This window comes from Peromyscus californicus, unplaced genomic scaffold (genome assembly GCF_007827085.1).
Source record: "Peromyscus californicus insignis strain IS unplaced genomic scaffold, ASM782708v3 Scaffold_16__1_contigs__length_79575227, whole genome shotgun sequence".
Taxonomy (NCBI): Eukaryota; Metazoa; Chordata; class Mammalia; order Rodentia; family Cricetidae; genus Peromyscus; species Peromyscus californicus.
The window spans coordinates 41,987,516-42,007,530 of record NW_026294458.1 but is presented as its reverse complement, the minus strand read 5'-3'; the positions used below and the strand labels follow the sequence as shown (position 1 = coordinate 42,007,530).

Here is a 20,015-nt window from a genome sequence, read left to right as displayed (position 1 = left end):
ATGGAGAAAGTATTCCAAGAAATGGACCCAAGAAACAAGCAGGTACAGAAATTTTAATATCTGATGAAATATATTTTTTAAACCAAAATAATCAGAAGATATGAGGAAGGATATTACCTACTCAACAAAAGAAAAATCCACTGTGAGGATATTGCAATCCTAAACATGTATGCATCAAATACCAGGGCACACAAATAAAGAAACACAAATACAACTAAAAAACATTTCACCCAAACATGAAAGGATACACTATCTCCTTAGCAGCTCATGAAACTGTCCAAAATTGACCACAAATTTGGAAACAATGTAAGTCTCAACACAAATGTAACTGATGGAAGCAGATGCAGAGATCCATAGCTGGGTGCCACGCCGCCGAAATCCAGGAGTCCAATCGATGAGAAAGAGGAGGGATTCCATGAGCAAGGGACATCGAGAGCATGTTGGGAAAATGTACAGAGACGACCAACCAAACTAGTAGAAACGCATGAACTGTGGACCAATAGCTGAGGAGCCCCCCATGGTGCTAGATTAGGTCCTCTGGATAGGTGAGACAGTTGTTTAGCTTGAACTGTTTAGGAGGTCCCCAAGGCAGTGGGATTGGGACCCGTCCCTGGTGCATGAGCCTGCTTTTTGGAGCCTAGTGCCTATGGTGGGACACTTTGTGCAGCCTTGGTGCAGGGAGGAGGGTCCTGTACCTGCCTCAGCTGAATGTACCAGGCTGCTGACTCCCTATGGGAGACCATGCCTTGGAGGAGGTGGGAATGGGGGATGGGTTTGGGTGGAAGGCTGGGGGGTGGGAGGAGGGAGGAGAGGGGAATCTGCGGTTGGCATGTAAAATGAATAGAAAATTTCTTAATAATAAAAAAATTTGAAAAAAAAACAAAAACAATAAAAGAAAATTGAAATAATGTCTTGCAATCTATGTGACCAACATGGATTAAAGTTGGATTTCAACAACAATAAAAAGTATGCAAAATCATGGAAACTAAACAACTCACTATTGAATGAAAAATGGGTCAAGAAAGATATTAAAAACCATTTAGAATTGAATGAAAATGGGAACACAAAATACTCAAACATTTGGGACACAATGATGGTGATTCTAAGAGGCAGGTTTATGGCACTAAATGCTTACATTTAAAGGGTAGAGGGAATCCCATTAGTAACACAAGGGACCTGTGGGTGGAGGAAGATATAGTGGGTCTGGAATAGACAATGGAGAAAGGTGTTGGATATGGTTGGATGGAGTGGTTGGATACAGATAAGTGACATGAGGGTTGTGACAGATACAGTGGGTCCAGGCTAGACACTGGAGAAGGTTGTGGGATGTATGGCTAGGTGGATAAGTTGGGTACAGAAAAGAAAGGACCTGTGAGTGGTGACAGGTTCAGACTAGACCCTATGGGGTGCAGGTGGGAGTGGCCATACTAAGCTAGGGCACTGGATGTGGGATCCAGGCTAGATTTGTGGGCTGGGGAGAAACATGGAGAGGGAGGTCAGGGAGACTCACTTTTACCAGACTGGGCCCTTGAGAAGGGATTTGGAGGTCTCTAAAATGTATTTTTAATAGTTAATATTCAAATCTCTCTAAGCATTGGAAATTTATGATGTTTAAGTGTGTGATACTCTGTGGGACTAATTTGGGCATTTCATAGGGTTCCAAATCTATGGTGCCCAGTAGAGCAGCCTTACCTCGTTCTCCAGAGAACCTTTAGCCCAAATGGGAATTTCAGTTCTTTAAATGATCCTCTTCTAGAAAAACTTTGCAGGGGTAAAATCTGATTCTTGTGTTGAAGGATGGAGTCCATATAAATAATAGATTTGGCGCTTGAGCAGTTACATTTCCAAAATGAATCACTGTGAGAAGAATCGCTACCCATATTACTGTCTTCCTGCGCCTGCGCTGTTGTGATCTTTTCTGATTTAGATAGCTCAACACATTTTAAATATCTCAGCAGTTTCTTTCAAGATATGTGTAAGTGAGAAATGAGTTCAATAGTATCTATCATGTTTTTCATAGTTGTTCAAGAATACTTTTTATTCCATTATAATTTTATAATTGGCTTTGGTTTCCTACATAGTTGGATACAAATGAAAATAACAAGGAATGACCTGCATTTTTAACATCATTACTAAATATGAGTAAGCAAAATATCTGGAATTGTCCTCTTTAATGTGGCTTTTCAAATGTTTTAATCTTGCCCTAATAAGTTCCAAGATCTCATGAAGCCGGCCTTTGAATCTATTTCTCCATGGTCTGTGACTTAAGTATGTGATTTATGCAGCAACAGGATCTTGCTGTCAAGATCTGGAAAGTCCCAACAGTGATGGGCCTAGGCTGTGGTGTTTGGGGGTCTCTGTGACCTTACTGGCAAACAACTCAAAAATGAGGTAACCCTTTCATGGTGCTGCAGTTTTTATTTGCTAGCATGAGGTGTCAGGTTGGGGTTTTGTGCCCTCTCTACAGTAGGGTAACTCCATTGACCCTCCTTTTATATATGCATGCTTTTGTACTTCTCTTTCTTGTGCTTTTTCTCACCACAATGCCCACTCCTTCCCTTTTAATCTCCCCTGGTTTATCCTTCATTGAAAAGCTCTCTACAGCTGATAGGCTTTAGCAGACTTATGGGTGCTTAATAAATGCCAATTGTCCTCCACATGTCAGACTATTTACAACATTCCTGTACCATGTAGTCACCTATTTCTCCTTATTTCTTCTATTTTCCTTCATTGGCTCTATCATGTGCAGGAAGCTGTTTTCACCAAAGCTATTAAAACTTCTTAATTTTCAGTATACGGAGATCTATAGTCAGTTGTGCTTCACCGTTTTACTTCTATTACCTTAGTGAAATTTTCTTAGTGATCACAACCTTAAGCTATCTGGTTATGCTCTGCCCAAAGTACATTTGTATATTTTCATTGGACTGACATAGGCTCATGGTTGCAACAAGAAAAGTTTCTTTGGGAATGAGATTGGCTCTAACATAGAAATTCTGGTGGAGAGTAGAGTAATTCACTGCACAAGAAGGAAGGAAGGGAACACGGCACACATGATTAAGGTTTGGTAGACCAGCTCTCCTATTCATGATAAAAATAACAGACTAGTGTATCTAATTTCTCAAGCTCAGGTTGAAAAGACCCCCCCCACATGCAAAGTTCACAAAAAGGTTTTTATTTTTCCTTTTGGTTGACTAACTAGTTGGCATGTCATACCTCACTGCTTAATAATAGGTCTTTATTTTGAATACTTTGTGATTTACCATTCTATTCTCTAATTACCCCCAGTTTTCTACCACATATACATTTGATTTCACATAATTTAAAGTCATTTGGGGATATTTCAAAAGGTAGACTATTAGACCCTTGTTTATACTAATGCAACAATTTCTATAGTTATATTTCACACAAATGTTCCCAGATAATTTTGGCATATAATCTGCTTTGAAAGTTTCTGAATACAATAAGGGCTTTCTAATACTTTTGCTTCCAGCCCCCCACCAATGAAACCTATTTATTTCTGCTACTGTATAATAACTTTAGAAGTTATTAATTTTGAAGCATTTTGTCAGCTACTACCTATTGGTAACTTTCAACTGCAAGTTAGCCACTATATTCCGGTTGGTTGAGAACATTCATTTCAAACTAGGTTATTGTGTAGGTGCACAAAACATCTTTTCTCTTACTCATAATCTATGACTTAAATACGAAAATTTCTACCAAAACAAATGAGACTTCTCCACATTTTATGAATGTTAGAACACATCTGGTTTTCATTAATCTGCTAGTAGTACATTGACATTCAAAATTTTAATAATGAACTTGCATCATGCCTTAATATCAAGGATAGTTTCCATCTATCATGATAACATTAGATACAGTAAAAGGGCATTCTTATAAGTATATGGCTGCATTTAAGTTCCAACACCCAGAAATTCACCTTACAAACTCATAGTGAATGCTGTGTGACTTTCATTGCCTTTCATTTCAGGGACATCAGGTGAGAACATGGGAACAGAGAATGCAACACTGCTGACACAATTTGTTCTCACAGGACTCACTCATCTGCCACAGTGGAAAATCCCCCTGTTCTTGCTGTTCTTGGTGATCTATCTCATCACTATTGTGGGGAACCTTGGTCTGATCACCCTCATCTGGAATGACCCTGGCCTTCACATCCCCATGTACCTATTTCTAGGGTGTTTAGCCTTTGTGGATACTTGGTTATCATCCACAGTCACACCAAAGATGCTACTCGACTTTTTTGCCAAGAGTAAACTGATCTCTCTCTCTGAATGTATGATACAGTTTTTTTCATTTGGAATCAGTGCAACCACAGAATGTTTTCTCTTGGCAGCAATGGCCTATGATCGCTACATAGCCATATGCAAACCTTTACTCTACCCAGTGATCATGACAAACAGACTGTGTGTACGCCTGCTAATATTGTCCTTTGTGGGTGGATTTATTCATGTTTTGCTTCATGAAAGCTTTTTATTCAGACTAACTTTCTGTAAGTCCAACATAATACATCACTTTTACTGTGATGTTATGCCGCTGTTAAAGATTTCCTGTACTGACCCTTCTCTCAATTACCTAATGCTTTTTATTTTCTCTGGCTCAATTCAGTTATTTAGTATTTTGACCATTCTTGTCTCTTATACACTTGTTCTGTTTTCTATCTTAAGTCAGAAATCTATCAAAGGCATAAAGAAAGCCTTCTCCACCTGTGGAGCCCACCTCTTATCTGTGTCTTTATACTATGGCTCTCTTCTTTTCATGTATGTGCGTCCTGCGTCTCCACAAGTAGATGATCAAGATATGATGGACTCTGTATTTTATACTGTTGTAATTCCCGTGCTAAATCCAATTATCTACAGTTTGAGAAATAAGCAAGTAAAAAATTCACTTGTGAAATTATTGAAGAGAAATGCTTAGGTCTCAGATTATTATCAGTTGCATTTTTATTAAAACACCACAAAATCATACAGGTTTCGTGTATCTAAATATTGTTTACTGTCAAGAATATTTTTCACTTATCTACCCTAGAATGTCCTTGTTGCTGGTTTGTGTGTATTTATATTTGTGTATATGGGGTATATGTGTTTGGTGTGTGCACATTATGTGCATAATTACATTTGACCATGCACACATATGGGAAGGCCAAAGGAGTTCACCAGGCATCCAGCCTATAACTTTGCTTTCTTGAAAGAGATCTTTCCCTCTAGCTATGTTTGCATCCTGCTAACCCCAGAAATCCTGCTTTTAACATCCCTCACCACTGATGTTACAGGCATATGTGGGGCCATGATCTTCTCAACACTGAAGTCTGCAGCTCTTTCTTGCTGATATGTGTATGCTATGTTGTGGGGGATACAATCACAGTTACTCATCTTGTGCAGCAAGTGCTCTTACCCACTGAACACATCCCTGTTCCCCAGAGCTAGCATTTAAAATAAATTCTTGTCTATGTACTCATTTCCATAAAAATATTTGAAATCAATTTAAAATCATATGAAGACTTTTCATAAGATGTTCCTGCATAATAAAATAAATACAGCAGAAATTAAATTAAAACATTTTAATAGAAGGTTTGTATTTTATTCATTATGATACTATAAGTACATTAGCGGTTGTAGTAGTGTAGGTCCTATGAAAAGGACACAAATATGATGCTATTGATAGCATGGAGACTCATAGGACAGTTACATGTGATGAGGAACTGCTATGCTTCTGTAAGAAGACACAAACTTTAGGAATGTTGCCAGAAATTTGAAAAGGTTTTTCATTAAATTCTGTTGGGAATGATGACTTTCATTTCTTATAGCAACTGAACTTGCAGTTCCACAGACAAGGAAAGGAACATGGGAGTGCAAAGGCAGTATTTATGACAGTGGGTAGCCTGTCAAAGGTCATGCTGTGCTCAGAGTGCTGTACACTTTAAATCACTATCTAGGCTGCCTCTGAGACTCTCTCTGGTTCTCTGCATTTTATCACCATCCAAAATGCTTCATCCAATAAGGAAATTCACAGTTTTCATGGAAGAATTAGTTGGAGAGTTTTATTGAGGAAATGCAGATATAAGATCAAGGGAAGGTCTCAATAGCCTATATTTTATAATTGTTAAGTGATTTAGGTTAAAATCAGGTTGTCTAAGAATTACGAGAGTGTATAGTTCAGGAAAACTTGTTTAAATGCACATTACCTAAGACCAAATAGTTGCAAGATATTGTGAATATTCATAGTGTCTGGTGGCTTTTTGGAACAGATGGGAACAGGAGCAAAAAGTGAGCATTACAATTAATCAGGGAAGTGGAAATAAGGGAGACTGCTTCAGGAGGGGAAGGGAAGTAAATACAGAGGGTGGAAAGAAGGTAAAGGGGAATTGAAGGATGTAAGTGATCCAGAGGGAATAGAAAAGGGGGCTACTTAGAGATGAGATATAAGAGAGAGAAAGAGAGAGAGAGAGAGAGAGAGAGAGAGAGAGAGAGAGAGAGAGAGAGAGAGAGAGAGAGGAGTAGGTAAAATAACAATATGGATATCTTAAAAAGCCATAAAGAATCATACTATTAACTATTCACTTAAAAAAAACTAGTGCAAACACTCACACACACACACACACACACACACACACACACACACACACACACACACACAGAGAGAGAGAGACAAAGACAGAGAGAGAGACATAGAGACAGAGTTTTTTGCATTTTTCTTTATTAAGAAATTTTATACTCACTGCACATACTATCCAGAGATCCCCCCTCCTTCCTCCTCCCACCCCCCAGCCCTCTTTCCCAAGCCACCCCACATCCCCACATCCCCCAAATCGAGGTCTCCCATGGGGAGTCAGGAGAGCCCAGCACACTGAGCCTAGGCAGGTCCAAGCCCCTTCCCACTGAACCAAAGCAGTGCAAGGTGTCACACCACAGGCACCGGATTCCAGAAGCCTGCCCATGCACCAGGGACAGATCCAGATCCCCCGCCTGGGTGCTCCCCAAACAGTTCCAGCCAAACAACCATAGAGACAGAATTTTAAGGAATGTTTCTCATATGATTGATGATGTTCCTTCTAGGAGCCAAAGAACGCCTAACAAAAATCCTAAAGCCAGAGAACCACTTTCCAGAGTTTTTAACCAGAACTAAAGACCTCTAAAACATATAGCCATTGCTGCTGCTCTTGGTTAACCCTGAGAGATAGAAGGTAAGTCAGTCATGCTGTATATACCATTCACTTTAGAAACATGGCCCAACATACCTGAGATGAAACTGACCTGAAGACATTTTCCCTGAGAACTACCTTTCATGGTATCAGAAGATGCCATAAAAGCTTTCAAAGGAGGGAAACAACCATAAGTCTTATTTAGTTATGATGACTGTGAACCACATCAACAACCAGCATGGCATGATAATGCTAAGAGTTCAGTAATGGCACACATACCTTGATGATAACCAATAACTCTCTAGTTGGACTTAAGACCTGCTCAACAAGAGGGAAACTATGCTTGACACTGGAAATCTAGTTAACTACTCAGTGATGGTAAAGTCATGGTTATTGGAGGAGAATCTACAACCACTGACTTACTAAACCAACACAACCCCTAACAATAATCTATAAAAATGTTTCCTCACGCACACAGATGTGTGTAGTCTTTACCCCTCATCATGGAAACTTCTCTTTTTAACAAAGATGACTATAGAAAACCACAACCAATCAAAATGCAGAGTTCTGGAGCCCAGTCCCAATGGATATATCTACAAAACACTGCAGTATCCAAGGCTTTTGATATACTACAGAAAAGGACATGGAAAGATTGCAAAAGGCGCAAGATCAGGGCATCTGCTGTAAGGTTGTATCTCCTAGTCACACCAGAAACTATACCTATAAAGATTCACCAACATGACTGTCCCAAAGTGAGCTGAACAAGGAGGACACCAGTGATCATACCAAACTGGACAGGAAAAGTCCATGAGACCTCAGCCCTACACAAAGAAGTATAGGCAGCTGAGTAAAGCCGGGAGCAGGAGAGGTGGTTTTTCCCAGGGAAGAACACACAAGTTGGTTATCTAGTGCTAAATGGTCAGCCCTGAAAACATACATGCAAGTAACATTACACAGACTCATCAGGTTATATTGGGGGAATATATGTATATACAAATACATGTACGTATGCAATAGTGATTGATGAATAAAGAGGCCATGAATTCTAAGGATGACAAGGAGGGGCATGTGGGAGGATTTGGATGGAGGAAAGAGAATGAAGAAATTTAAATCACAATCTCAAAAATAAACAACAAAAGAATGTGAGCTTTATATTTGGGATGACCTTGATTGCAGACTATGGCTTGCAGAGCCAGGTTGACGGAAAATAATATGTCTATAATCATGTACAGTGTTATACTTACATCACAAATAAATTATAAATTTTCATGAGTATATTCACATACTTTTTACATGTGTGCATATAATATAGTAGTAATGACAACCTAGTATCACCACTGGAAGTCTTGCCTGGCTACAAAAGATGGCCAGTTTAGACTCCTTATCCTTCATCACTAAGAGTCCTTACCAAGGTCACCCTCATAGATGCCAGGAAGTTTCTACTGAACTAGGTTTTCACCCCTCAATGCTTCCCAATTCCAGTGATCTCTCTCTGTACTCCCAGCCTCGATCCCCAGCTGATCCCTCCCACTCCAGTCCCCACCTGCCCACAGAACATGTACAAAATTATTCTAGTTCCCCTTCCAAAGGAGGTCCTCCTAAAGCTCTCCTCTTTACCTAACCTCTCTGGGTCTGTGGATTGTAGCTTGATTATAGGAATATATGGTCAATTTTGGAGAAAGTTCCCTGAGGTGCTGAGAAGGTATATTCTTTTGTGTTTGGATGGAATGTTCTGTAAATGTCTGTTAGGTTCATTTGGTTTATAACATCAGCTAGCTCCAAAATTTCTCTGTTTAGTTTTTGTCTGGATGACCTCTCTATTGGTAAGAGTGGAGCATTGAAGTCTCCTACTATCAGTGTGTGAGGTCAATATGGGATTTAAGCTCTTGTGTTTGTTTTACAAAGATGCATGCCCCTTTGGAGCATAGATGTTAAGAATTGGAACATCATCTTGGTGGATTTTTCCTTTGATTAATTTTTTTCTTTTGATTAATTTTGGTTTGCAGTCTATCTTGTTAGATATTATAATGGTTACATCCGCTTGCTTGTTATGTTCACTTGCTTGCAATATCTTTTTTTCAACATTTTACCCTGAGGTGATGTCTCTGTCCTTGATGTTGAGGTATGCTTCCTGTATGCAGCAGAAGGATAGATCCTGTTTTAGCATCCATTCTTATAGTTGTGTCTTCTTATTGTTGAGTTGAGTCCATTGATATTGAGAAACATCAATGAGGAATGATTGCTGATCCCTGTTATTTGATTGGTGATGGTGGTAGTGATAGTGGTGGTGGTGGTGGTGGTGGTAGTGGTGGTGGTGGTGGTGGTGTGTGTGTGTGTGTGTGTGTGTGTGTGTGTGTTGGTTCTTTTGGATTTGCTGGTCTGAGATTATTTATTTCCTGTGTTTCCATGACTGTAATTAACTTCCTTGGGTTGGAATTTTTCTTCTAGCATCTCTGTAAGGATTGATTTGTAGATAAATATTGTTTAAATTTGACTGTGTCATAGAATATATTGTTTTCTCCATCTAAAGTGATTGAAAGTTTGGCTGGGTGTAGAAGCCTGGGGTGGCATCTGTGGTCTTCTAGATTCTGTAGCACATCTGTCCAGGCCCTTCTGCCTTTTGGAATCGAAGCACCAGGAATGTACTATGATATAGTCTCTTCTTTAAAAAAATTGGAAAGGGAGTGGAATAAAGTGAGAAGGAGTAGGGAAACAGGGTAGATATGAGAGAAATGTGGGGCATAGTTGTGGTGAATTTGATCAAAATAAATTGGATAGAATTATCAAAGAATTAATAAAATTTTCATTGAAGTGTACAATGGTTGTGGAGATGGTTCAAGTGGAAAAATTTTTGGCAGGGATATATGAGCTCTGAGTTCAGATGCCCAACATCCATTTAAGAAACTGTGTGGGCATGGCAGTGGTGGCGCATGCCTTTAATCCCAGCACTTGGGAGGCAGAGGCAGGCTGATCTCTGTGAGCTCAAGGCTAGCCTGGTCTACAGTGGGAGTTCCAGGACAGTCAGAGCTGTTACATAGAGAAACCTTGTCTCCAAAAAAACCCACAAAAAACAAAATACATATATAAATAAATTAATTAATACTTTAATTACGTAATTAATTTAAAAAACTGTGTGGGACAAGGCATGCCTGTAATTAATACTAATGTTAAAGAGGCAGCTCTAGAAGATTCCTGGGGCTTTCTATCTAGCTAGTGTAGCCAATCTGTGAGCTCCAGTGAAAGATTGTGACACAAAAAATAGGGTGAAGAAGTGCTTGAAGATGACAGCCAACTTCCACATGCATATATACACACATGTATAAGCTCACCACCCAAAACAAAACACAGATATGAACACAAACACACAAGTCTTTCCTTCTTGGTAAGGGAATGAAAAATAAAGGCATTTAACTTTTTTTGCATGAGTGTCTCACTTTGAAATCCACTAGAATGGTGATGTGGAATGCTGACCCACTTTTCTTTCTCAGAATCATACATTTACTCATACAAGGCTGCATATGAACAAAGCCTGTCTTGTCTTGCTTGTTGACGCATGACCCAGGACAACATCCACTGTTGTGAATGAATTCTACTAGTGATCTCTACTGCCCTATGAGGCAAACTGGGTCTGGGGGAACAGAGAGTAGGAAAGGTCTGCTGTCAGCCCACCTGGTCATCTGGTAGACATGGTCTGTGACTGACCAAGGGATATTTGCCTGAGTTGGGGGCTGGGACACAATGATGAAGAGATGTGGGAATGCAAGTGGGGATGATCTTTAGGATCCATGGGAGGCATGGACAGGGAGGAGGGGAATCTGAAGCTGGTGTTGTGTTGTAGCACTCAGGGAAACCCTGAGGATTGGGTCTGGAGTAACAGAAAGAGTGGAGGAGGTCCATGAGCAGCCTAATTGGGCTTCTGGCAGGTAGTGTCTGTGTGTCCCCCAAGTTTTCTTATTGGGATTTTGAGTTTTTCAATTTCATCTTCATTTAAACTTGAGTCTTCTTCAACATTCCTCTCTTTTAATTGAATTCATTATTCAATAAAATATCAGTATTCAAAGAATTATCTTCTTCATTTCATTCAGCCCAGCCGTACATTTTTTGGGGGGGCGGTCATTACTCAAGCATTTATTGTCTTCCTCTTGGAGTTCAGTGAAATGTTTGTTTGTGCCTTTTTTAATTACCTAAATCTTTGATAAAATTTATGATTATTCTTTAAATTCTATGACTTGGTGTTCATAGGTAGTTCTCATTAGAGAATACTTCTATAAGATTAATGGGTTCAACAAGAGGAATGCTGTCTCAACCACTCATGTTGTTTTGATTTTACAGTTTGATGTAGGGATGTAGACTTCCTTCTTTGGTTGTGTGTTTGATGTGATAATCTGTCCTCCCTACATTGGGCAAGTTCATGACCTGAACTAGGGCAGGGAAAGCTGGTAGATGAGCTGTTTAGGTGGACCAGGAAAAGGTGTCTCTCAAACCACTGGTCTGGAGACAGGCCTGTAGATGCAGAGAAGGCAGAGGGCAAGGGGAAGGACAGTAGAGAAAAGGAGTGACTTGACAGTCAAAGACGGCTTTTGAAGAAAGCATATTTGAAGCCCACCTCTCTGAAGCTAAACCTGTGGGTGTTGAGATTGCTACAGTCAGGGCAGAATTGGAGGAGATGGGGAGATGTATAGGAAAGGCAAGAAGAAGCTACTCACCCAGCAGTGGTGCCTTAGTAACAAGGGGGATTCTTAGGTCACAGTCCGGAACTAGGCTCGTGGATTTGCAGAGAGTGGGGAGGAGGGAGAGTGATGGCAAAGGGAAGAAGTGACTTATCAGGAAAGGGGGTTAACACATGAGGAGGGTTCACGGCCTAGGAGGTCTAGAACTAGGCTTGTGGGATTTTTAGACGGTGATTATTTTGTGGAATGGCAAGGAAGGGTAAGATGTTTACTATGTTCTGTTACACCTCTGTAAACCTCATGCCATGAATCAGAGTAAAACTAATGAAAATTAAATAGAACAGAATAGAAAGTGAGAGGAGAATGAGCTTCTATTGCATAAGTGTTCCTACTTGCAAAATAATGTTACCTAATACAAACAAAAAAAGTAGACAATGCAGATAATACAAATTCAGCATATAGTCAAGGTCTTAACATAAAAGGCACAATGAAAACAGAGTACACAGCATCCAAAATACCAGAAGAACTTTTATAAAGAGCAAGTAAAAGACTATATTCAACAAGATAATAGTAACTATAACATGCATTTGTTAAATTTTGTATGAAATAATATTTGAGGTCAGACCAAAGGTACCAATCATAAAATTCATACAAATGTTAACTCACCTATCACAAGATTTTCAGTTTTGTTTGAGAAGGAAAACCTGACACTGTCACTTATATAAAATAAGTATCTGCATAATAATTCAAACCTTTGATAATAAAAAGGATCTGTAGAGATGTAGCAGATAAAGTGTATAGGCAAATGCTTCAATGCTTATTCCTATGTACATATATGGAAAGAGTTCAATGTTAGGTTGTAAATTTTAACAAAAATGGAATATGGCCATTGGGGTAATATAGAAGATAGAAAAAAACTGAGCTTACATGTTTTATTATGTTCATACTTACCTATGCTGTGTGCATGTGGGTGCATGTGCATGCCATGGTTTGAATGTGTGTATAGGACAAAAGACCTGTGGTAGTCAGTTCTCTCATGCTGCCACATGGGCCTCCTGGATCACACTTAAGTCATTCAGTAAAGTCATGCACCTTTACCAGACGAACCATTTCACTGTCCTGAATGTGAGTGTTTTATGCAGTTTTTTTTTTCAAATAAGCACATAAAATGTAGAATAAAAACTAGTAAAAAGTTGTCACTTGGGTAAGCTTTTTGGGAAGTGTCTAGTTCTTGTTCTTGGGCAGGAATCATAAAGCCTGAGAACAATTATCATGACTGAGAGCTAGAAGTGTGTCAGAAACTATTGAGATAATAGCAGAGTGACTCAGTAACAGCTTGGAGCTCTCCAGTTGAGTTCCCAGTAGCTGAGGGTTAATAGATATTACTAAAACTATGAAAATGTGTTAAATTCCAAGAATTTATAGTGATCATTTTCAAAATGGTAGTGATGCTCAGATATATTAGTAGAACCAATTCATATAAAAAGTTGGAAAAAAACGATATAGTCTGTTTTTCTAGGTATGTTGTATACATTTTATACCTGCAAAGTTTTCCTCATTGAGTAAGCAGACATTTAAATATTTAAAGAGAAAGGAGAAAGGGAAGGAGGGAAGAAGGGAGAGGGGAAGAAAGGAATGGAGAGACAGTGAGTGAAAAGGTAAAAAGAGGCAGAGGAGTGGGGAGCCTAGGGAAGGAAAGACAAGGAAAAGGAGGGAGAGTGGGGGAAGGGGAAGAGGAGACTAGGAAAATGGAGGCCAGGGGAGGGGAGGGAACAGAGGGAAGGAAAGGGAAGAGAAAGGAAGAGAGGGAAAGAGAGGAAGAGGGGAGGGGAATGAAAAGAAGAGAGAAGAGAGAGGGAAGGGATGGAAGGCAGAAAAAAGACATGAGGAGAGGGGAGGGAGGGGTGAAGGGGAGGGATGGGAGAGAAGAGACAGGAAGAGAGGGGAGGGAGGGGAGGAGAAAAGAAAGAAGCAGGGAAGGAGGAGGAAGAAAGAATGTATCACAATCTATAAAGTAGATGAAAAATATAAAAAAAAAATTTTACTCTGATTCAATGAGGGACAGCATAAGGGAAATTCCTGACTGTCTTCACAGAGATGAGAACCAGAATAAAGAGCAATTACTAAAAGGAAACATGGCTTGCAACTTTACAAGAAAGACTGTCTTCTAAACAGATTCCCACTGCACCTGTTTTGTCTCAATGCTCACCCACAGGCCCCATCCCACGAGTACATTCACTTCTTCAAAGACTGACTCAAACGTGCATTTTGAATTTAATGTTACATCATAACCAAATCCCTTTAAGGTATTTTTGAGATTATAATATTATTGCACCATTTTCCATTTACTTTCCTCCATCCAAACCCTCCAGTGTACCCCAGACTGCTATCTTTCAACTTCAGATCCTCTCTTTTCATTAACATTTGTCACATTATTTGATATCCATCTATCTATGTATCTATCATCTATCTATCTATCTATCTATCTATCTATCTATCTATCTATCTATCTATCTATCTCTGTCTATCCATCCATCTATCCATCTATAATCTCTCACCTATGTATCCATCCACCTATCATCTAATCATCATCTATCTTTCTATCTATCTATCTATCTATCTATCTATCTATCTATCTATCTATCATCTATCTAATCTATATATTTATCTATCATCTATTCATCCACCCAATTATCATCTATCAGTCTATCACCTGTCTATCATCCATTAATTAATTGATCAATCTATTGATTGATCTATCATCTGTATCTACATACATGTGGGAAAACTGTGACTATATATAGTCTTAAGTATATAATATTGTAGCACGAATCTTAACCGGTCTTATTAATAAAAACAAACCCAGAGCTAGGTATCAGGGTGAATGCTGAAAGATCAGAGAAACAGAACCAGCCACAGCTAACCTCACCTCGCCAGTTCCTCAGCTGATCCTGTTTCCTCAGACTGGAAGCCTCTGAGTCCTCATCCAAATGGATCTCAGCTGAACTGCTGCTCAAAAGCCTGAAAGCTTAACCGGACCTCATTCCTGGTCCTCACGCCTTATATACCTTTCTGCTTCTTTTCATCACTTCCTGGGATTAAAGGTGTGTGTCACCATGCCTGGCTGTTTCCAGTGTTGCTTTGAACTCACAGAGATCTGGATAGATCTCTGACTCCAGAATACTAGGATTAAAGGTGTGTGTGCCACCATTTTCTGGCCTCTATGTCTATCGAGCGGCTGTTCTGTCCTCTGACCCCAGGTAAGTTTATTAGTGTTCACAATATGTTGGGAAACACAATATCACCACATAATATAACCTTCTGTCTCTCTGTCTCTCTGTCTCTTCTCTCTCTCTCTCTCTCTCTCTCTCTCTCTCTCTCTCTCTCTCTCTCTCTCTCTCTCTCTCTCTCTCCATATAACTTTTTTTTAGAGCTGACCATTTGGTTCTTGGTAACCAAGGGTGTCTTATGTGCAGAAGACTCTCTCTCCTGTTCTTAGCATTCCTTAGTTTCTTGTACTTCTTTGTAGAGGGCTGAAGCATTTAAAGATAATCTCTACTTCCTCAGCTCTCAGGCATCTAGAGAAAAGAAAGGCACTATTGATTCAAACATTTGAATGCTCAGTTAGTCAGTAAGAGACAAATATCAAAAGCTTAGTACAATCAGTAGTACAGTTTGTGCAAATTCTTTTTCTTTTCTGGTGAATAGATGTTTTATTTAGATGTTTAGAGTTTTCATTAGTTTTCTGATCCATCAGGCTTGAATGACATCTAATTGTTTTTAAAAATATGAACATATCAATTACTTTCTTTTGAGTTGGTGAAGATGTTATGATTCATAACAACCAATAGACAAAAATTATATCATGGAGGAGAAAATAAGTTGATTTAATGGATGCATTTGGGAGTTGCAGTATCATATATGATGGACAAATAATCAAATGAAGGAAAAATCAAAGCACATAGAAATGTCACTGTAATTGAATCATTTTGAAGCACAGACTGATAAACCTTACATATATACTATGGTTCAGAAAATGCAAGAGTAAAATTGACTAATACTCTATGAAAATATTCTTGTTAGAGAATAAATATTTTGAATGAGTACATCTTGAAATACAATCTCTTGAAAGAACAAATGTCAAATTGAAAATCAAGTTGAGCTGTAAAGATTTTCTTCCACTGATGGAGTTGATTCTGATAAGATTATAAATATAAGCTTGTTATTTTCTTCTAATTTTAAGATCTTAAATTAATAGTACATAAATTCTATCATTGGTAATAACAACTTTATTCCTAAAATTTATTAGATATATTGAAAACTGTGGTTAGATACATTCCAATACTTCAGCAGTTCTATAACTTATTCCTGAGAATTTCAAGCAGATTTTAACAGAATTTATTTATTATGACTAACTTATTCAAATGTACTTAGGCTTTCATAAATTGATTAATATTTTTACATTTGACAACTTTCTCATCATGTGTGTTTTTAGAAAAGGGCATTTTAAACTTTATCAATTGTCTGAAAAGATAGTCCTTGTTTTCTAATGTTGCAGAATCATCTCTTCTTCATGGTTCGTTTCATCACATTTATTACTTCTTTATTTCTCAGACTGTAAATGAAAGGGTTTAATAAAGGAATTACTAGGGTATAGAAAATAGCTACAGGTATGTCTTTATCACCTTCATTGACTGAATGTGGTTGAGCATACATGAAGATAAGAGACCCATAGAATATTGCTACAGACAGAAAGTGGGTCGCACAGGTTGATAAGGCTTTGCCTCTACCCTCATTAGATTTCATTGTGAATATAGTGAAAAGGATGTAGAAATAAGACACTAGAACTATGGTAATAGTAAAGATTTGAATTGACCCTGCCAAAATAAATAATATCAGCTCATTGATATGTGGATCAATACAGGAGATTCTGTATAATGGAAGAACATCACAAAAGAAGTGCTTGATTACATTAGACCTGCAGAAAGTTAACCTGAACAAGAATCCTATGTGAATCATGGAATGCAGGTTTCCTGCTATGTAGGCTCCTGTGGTCATCTGAAGGCAGAGCTTCTTGGACATCATGGTGTGGTACTGCAGTGGGTTACATATGGCCACATAGCGGTCATAGGCCATTGCTGCCAGAAGGAAGCAGTCTGTAGTTTCAGCAAGACAGAGAAAATAGAACTGTACCATGCATTCATAGAGAGAAATCCTTCTGTCCACAGAAAAGAAATTCTCTAGCATCTTGGGAGTGATGGCGCAAGAGCAGCAGGAATCCATGAGAGCCAGGTTGCCTAGAAAGATGTACATGGGTGTGTGAAGACGGCGTTCCATGTAGATCAAGGCCACCAGCCCGAGATTTCCCACCATGGTGACCAGGTAGATGGCAGAGAACACCAGGAACAGGAGGGTCTTCAGGTTGGGGTGATCTGAGAATCCCACCAGGATGAACTCGTGTGTCACAGAGTAGTTGTTCTCAGCCATCTCACTTGGTCTGTTGCCTCTGTAACCACAAAGATACAAAATTGTGGTGCTGAGAATATAATTTTACTTATGTTTTCTTTTTATACAAGGGAAATTTTTTCCTTATGCACCTGCTACTGTCTCTGGAATGCAGCTAACTATGCTTCTTGAAATTATTTAATCCCATACAGTGTTGGCATGCATGATCTCCAAATTTAACTCACAGTTTACAGGTATAGTTTTATTGTTACAAACTCGAACATTTTTTAATTTGAAAAGGGTTTTCTTTATGCATTTATGTAAGTATGTCATAAAAATTTAGGGCACACATATTTGACTTATTGTTTCAAAATAATTTTGATACCAGGTTTGTTAAAGTTCATTGAAATAGATTTAGAATAAAATTATAAATGTGTTTTAATTTAACTGAAAATTTTTAATGTATTCATCAGGAAGAGAAAATGTTTTTTGAAAACATATTGTCAATATATTAAATTTATTTTTAAGAATTGCACAAAGATTACTAAGGACAAATGATGTGTAGTTATCTGTAAATAAAATTACCCAAAAGTTAAAGAAATAAATTTTTTTTTGGAAACGCTGAGTGTGTTTATGCTATTATCTCCACCGAGTTTTTGAAATATTTAATACCTTTCCTCTGCTTTGTCAAGCTAGTTTGCATGTGATGTTAACTACGGTTGTGCCTCACTGTCTCGTCTACCACTGAACTGCTTTTCCCAGTCCTTTATTTTTTTAAAAAGAACTTTGAATTTTGAGACAATCTCATTGCTATCCCTTCTTTCCTTGAGTACTCTCCAAAGCTCAGATAAACTTTCAATTTTCAGTCCTCCCACCTCAGTTTCCTAAACAGCAGAGATTACTGACCAGCACTGACAAAGCATACCTAAAGTTCACATTTCTTGTATATAATCTACATTGCCTTATTTTTCTATTTGTATTTGAACACTTTTACTATACTGAAAGCCTTTTGAGCTTATGTGTGTTCTACTTCTGTGAAACATGTTATCAAATGTTTTGAGGAGAGATGCAATTATTTACACTCCCGACTTCATCCTGATGACCTGGGAGGGGTGATTTTTCTCTCAGTATACTAATGCACCTTTTATCAATTCTTTGTTTTTGCATAGGTGCTACTGTGAGGAAGTATTTACAAAGTAAATCTTGATGTCACTATCTTATGAAAAATATTATCTTAAAAATTTTAAACTTGATTCTCTAAAACCTGCTCCATTTCTTAGACTGCATGGGAAGCACGAAAGTTCACCTTGTGTGCAAAGAGGTACAAAACAACTAGAATATAAAATAGAATGGAATATGAAAGTTTTGGAACTATAAGGCCATCTTGTTCAAGACCACCTTGGAAACCTATAACAGATATTTAAATACTATATGAAAGGGCATCTTTAATATACTTTTAAAAAACATTTGAAGTAATAGCTATGAGTAAGTGTGTGTAAAAAATCATTTCCCTCTGAGGACACCTTGTCTTTTGAAGGAGATAGGGTGAAAGGGAGGTAGGACAGCCACATGGTTAAGGCTTCAGCCAAGGATAAGTTTCTATGGAGGAGTGCTGAGGTTGCCATAATCACATGGGGGGGCACCTCCCAAGCTGCAGTGTCTCAGATGATGTTGATGAGGAAGGCATGCCATGGATGCCATGCAGTTTGCAATTTGTTCTTGCAGTTCGCACACTTACTGTGATTTTTCCGTCTCCTCAGGTGATTCATGTCTGCAGTGACATACACGCAGTAGGTTTTGCTCAGATTTTGAAAATAGTACATGTAGCAGCCTGCAGAGGGGTCTTGTGCATACAGAGCATCCCGCTTCTCGGCATCAGTGATCTCAATGAGATCCCCATTCTGAACATGAACTAGAAAGCCGAGCTCTGACCAAGATGAAAGCCAGGACATCTCCACACCCCACATCCAAGGGAGGGGGTGCGTGAGGGTGCTGCCACCCGGCAGGCACAGCCTGGACAAAATGCCTGCAAGCTCTTGTTCTCAGAGTTTTGACAGGCATACACATTGATGGGTATGAATATTTTTTAACAAAAGTTTTACAGTGAGCTGTGTTTTCTCCAAAGCTTACTGAGCCTGATGCTTTGGAATCCCAGCTGGGAACAGACCTCTTCCACAGATTTACGGCTTTCCCAAGCACCTCGAGCATCAGGGTGGGCAGTCAGACTTGAGCAGGGCCAAGAAAAAGGATTATTCTTCTGCCCTAGCAGGGTAAGTCTTCTGAAATTGCATTCGTTCTTTATAGAAATATGAATGCTGATTTTTTTTTTTTTTGGTTTTTCGAGACAGGGTTTCTCTGTGTAGCTTTGCGCCTTTCCTGGAACTCCCTTGGTAGCCCAGGCTGGCCTCGAACTCACAGAGATCTGCCTGGCTCTGCCTCCCGAGTGCTGGGATTAAAGGCGTGCGCCACCACCGCCCGGCTAAAAATACATTTTTTTTAAAAATAAAAAATGGAAAAATGCACAGAAAACAGCATACACACACACACACACACACACACACACACACACACACACACACATACATACATTTTTTTAAAAAATAAAAAATGGAAAAATGCACAGAAAACAGCATACACACACACACACACACACACACATACACACACACACATACATACATACATATATACACATATGTTACTGCGCTGTTTTCCTGGGGTAGTTTATTTTTATCTCTGTG

At 38.8% G+C, this 20,015-nt stretch overlaps 2 protein-coding genes across 3 annotated transcripts; one reads left to right on the top strand and one right to left on the bottom strand.

Annotated features, from left to right (window-relative positions):
• Positions 1-4,935, top strand: LOC128111543 (olfactory receptor 187-like). 2 transcript variants are annotated; one of them, XM_052739795.1, is made up of 2 exons: positions 1-9; positions 4,018-4,935. In XM_052739795.1, exons 1-2 carry the CDS (start codon positions 1-3, stop codon positions 4,933-4,935), a joined length of 927 nt encoding a protein of 308 aa, XP_052595755.1. The 2 variants fall into 2 exon arrangements, with proteins under 2 accessions (XP_052595755.1, XP_052595754.1); XM_052739794.1 differs by lacking the exon at positions 1-9 and having other exon boundaries at positions 4,006-4,935.
• A 10,778-nt stretch (positions 4,936-15,713) lies between these two features.
• On the bottom strand, positions 15,714-17,316 carry LOC128111542 (olfactory receptor 5K3-like). Its single transcript, XM_052739792.1, has one exon. It carries the CDS (start codon positions 17,314-17,316, stop codon positions 16,390-16,392), a length of 927 nt encoding a protein of 308 aa, XP_052595752.1. The 3' UTR covers positions 15,714-16,389.
• Between the last annotated feature and the right edge of the window lie 2,699 nt (positions 17,317-20,015).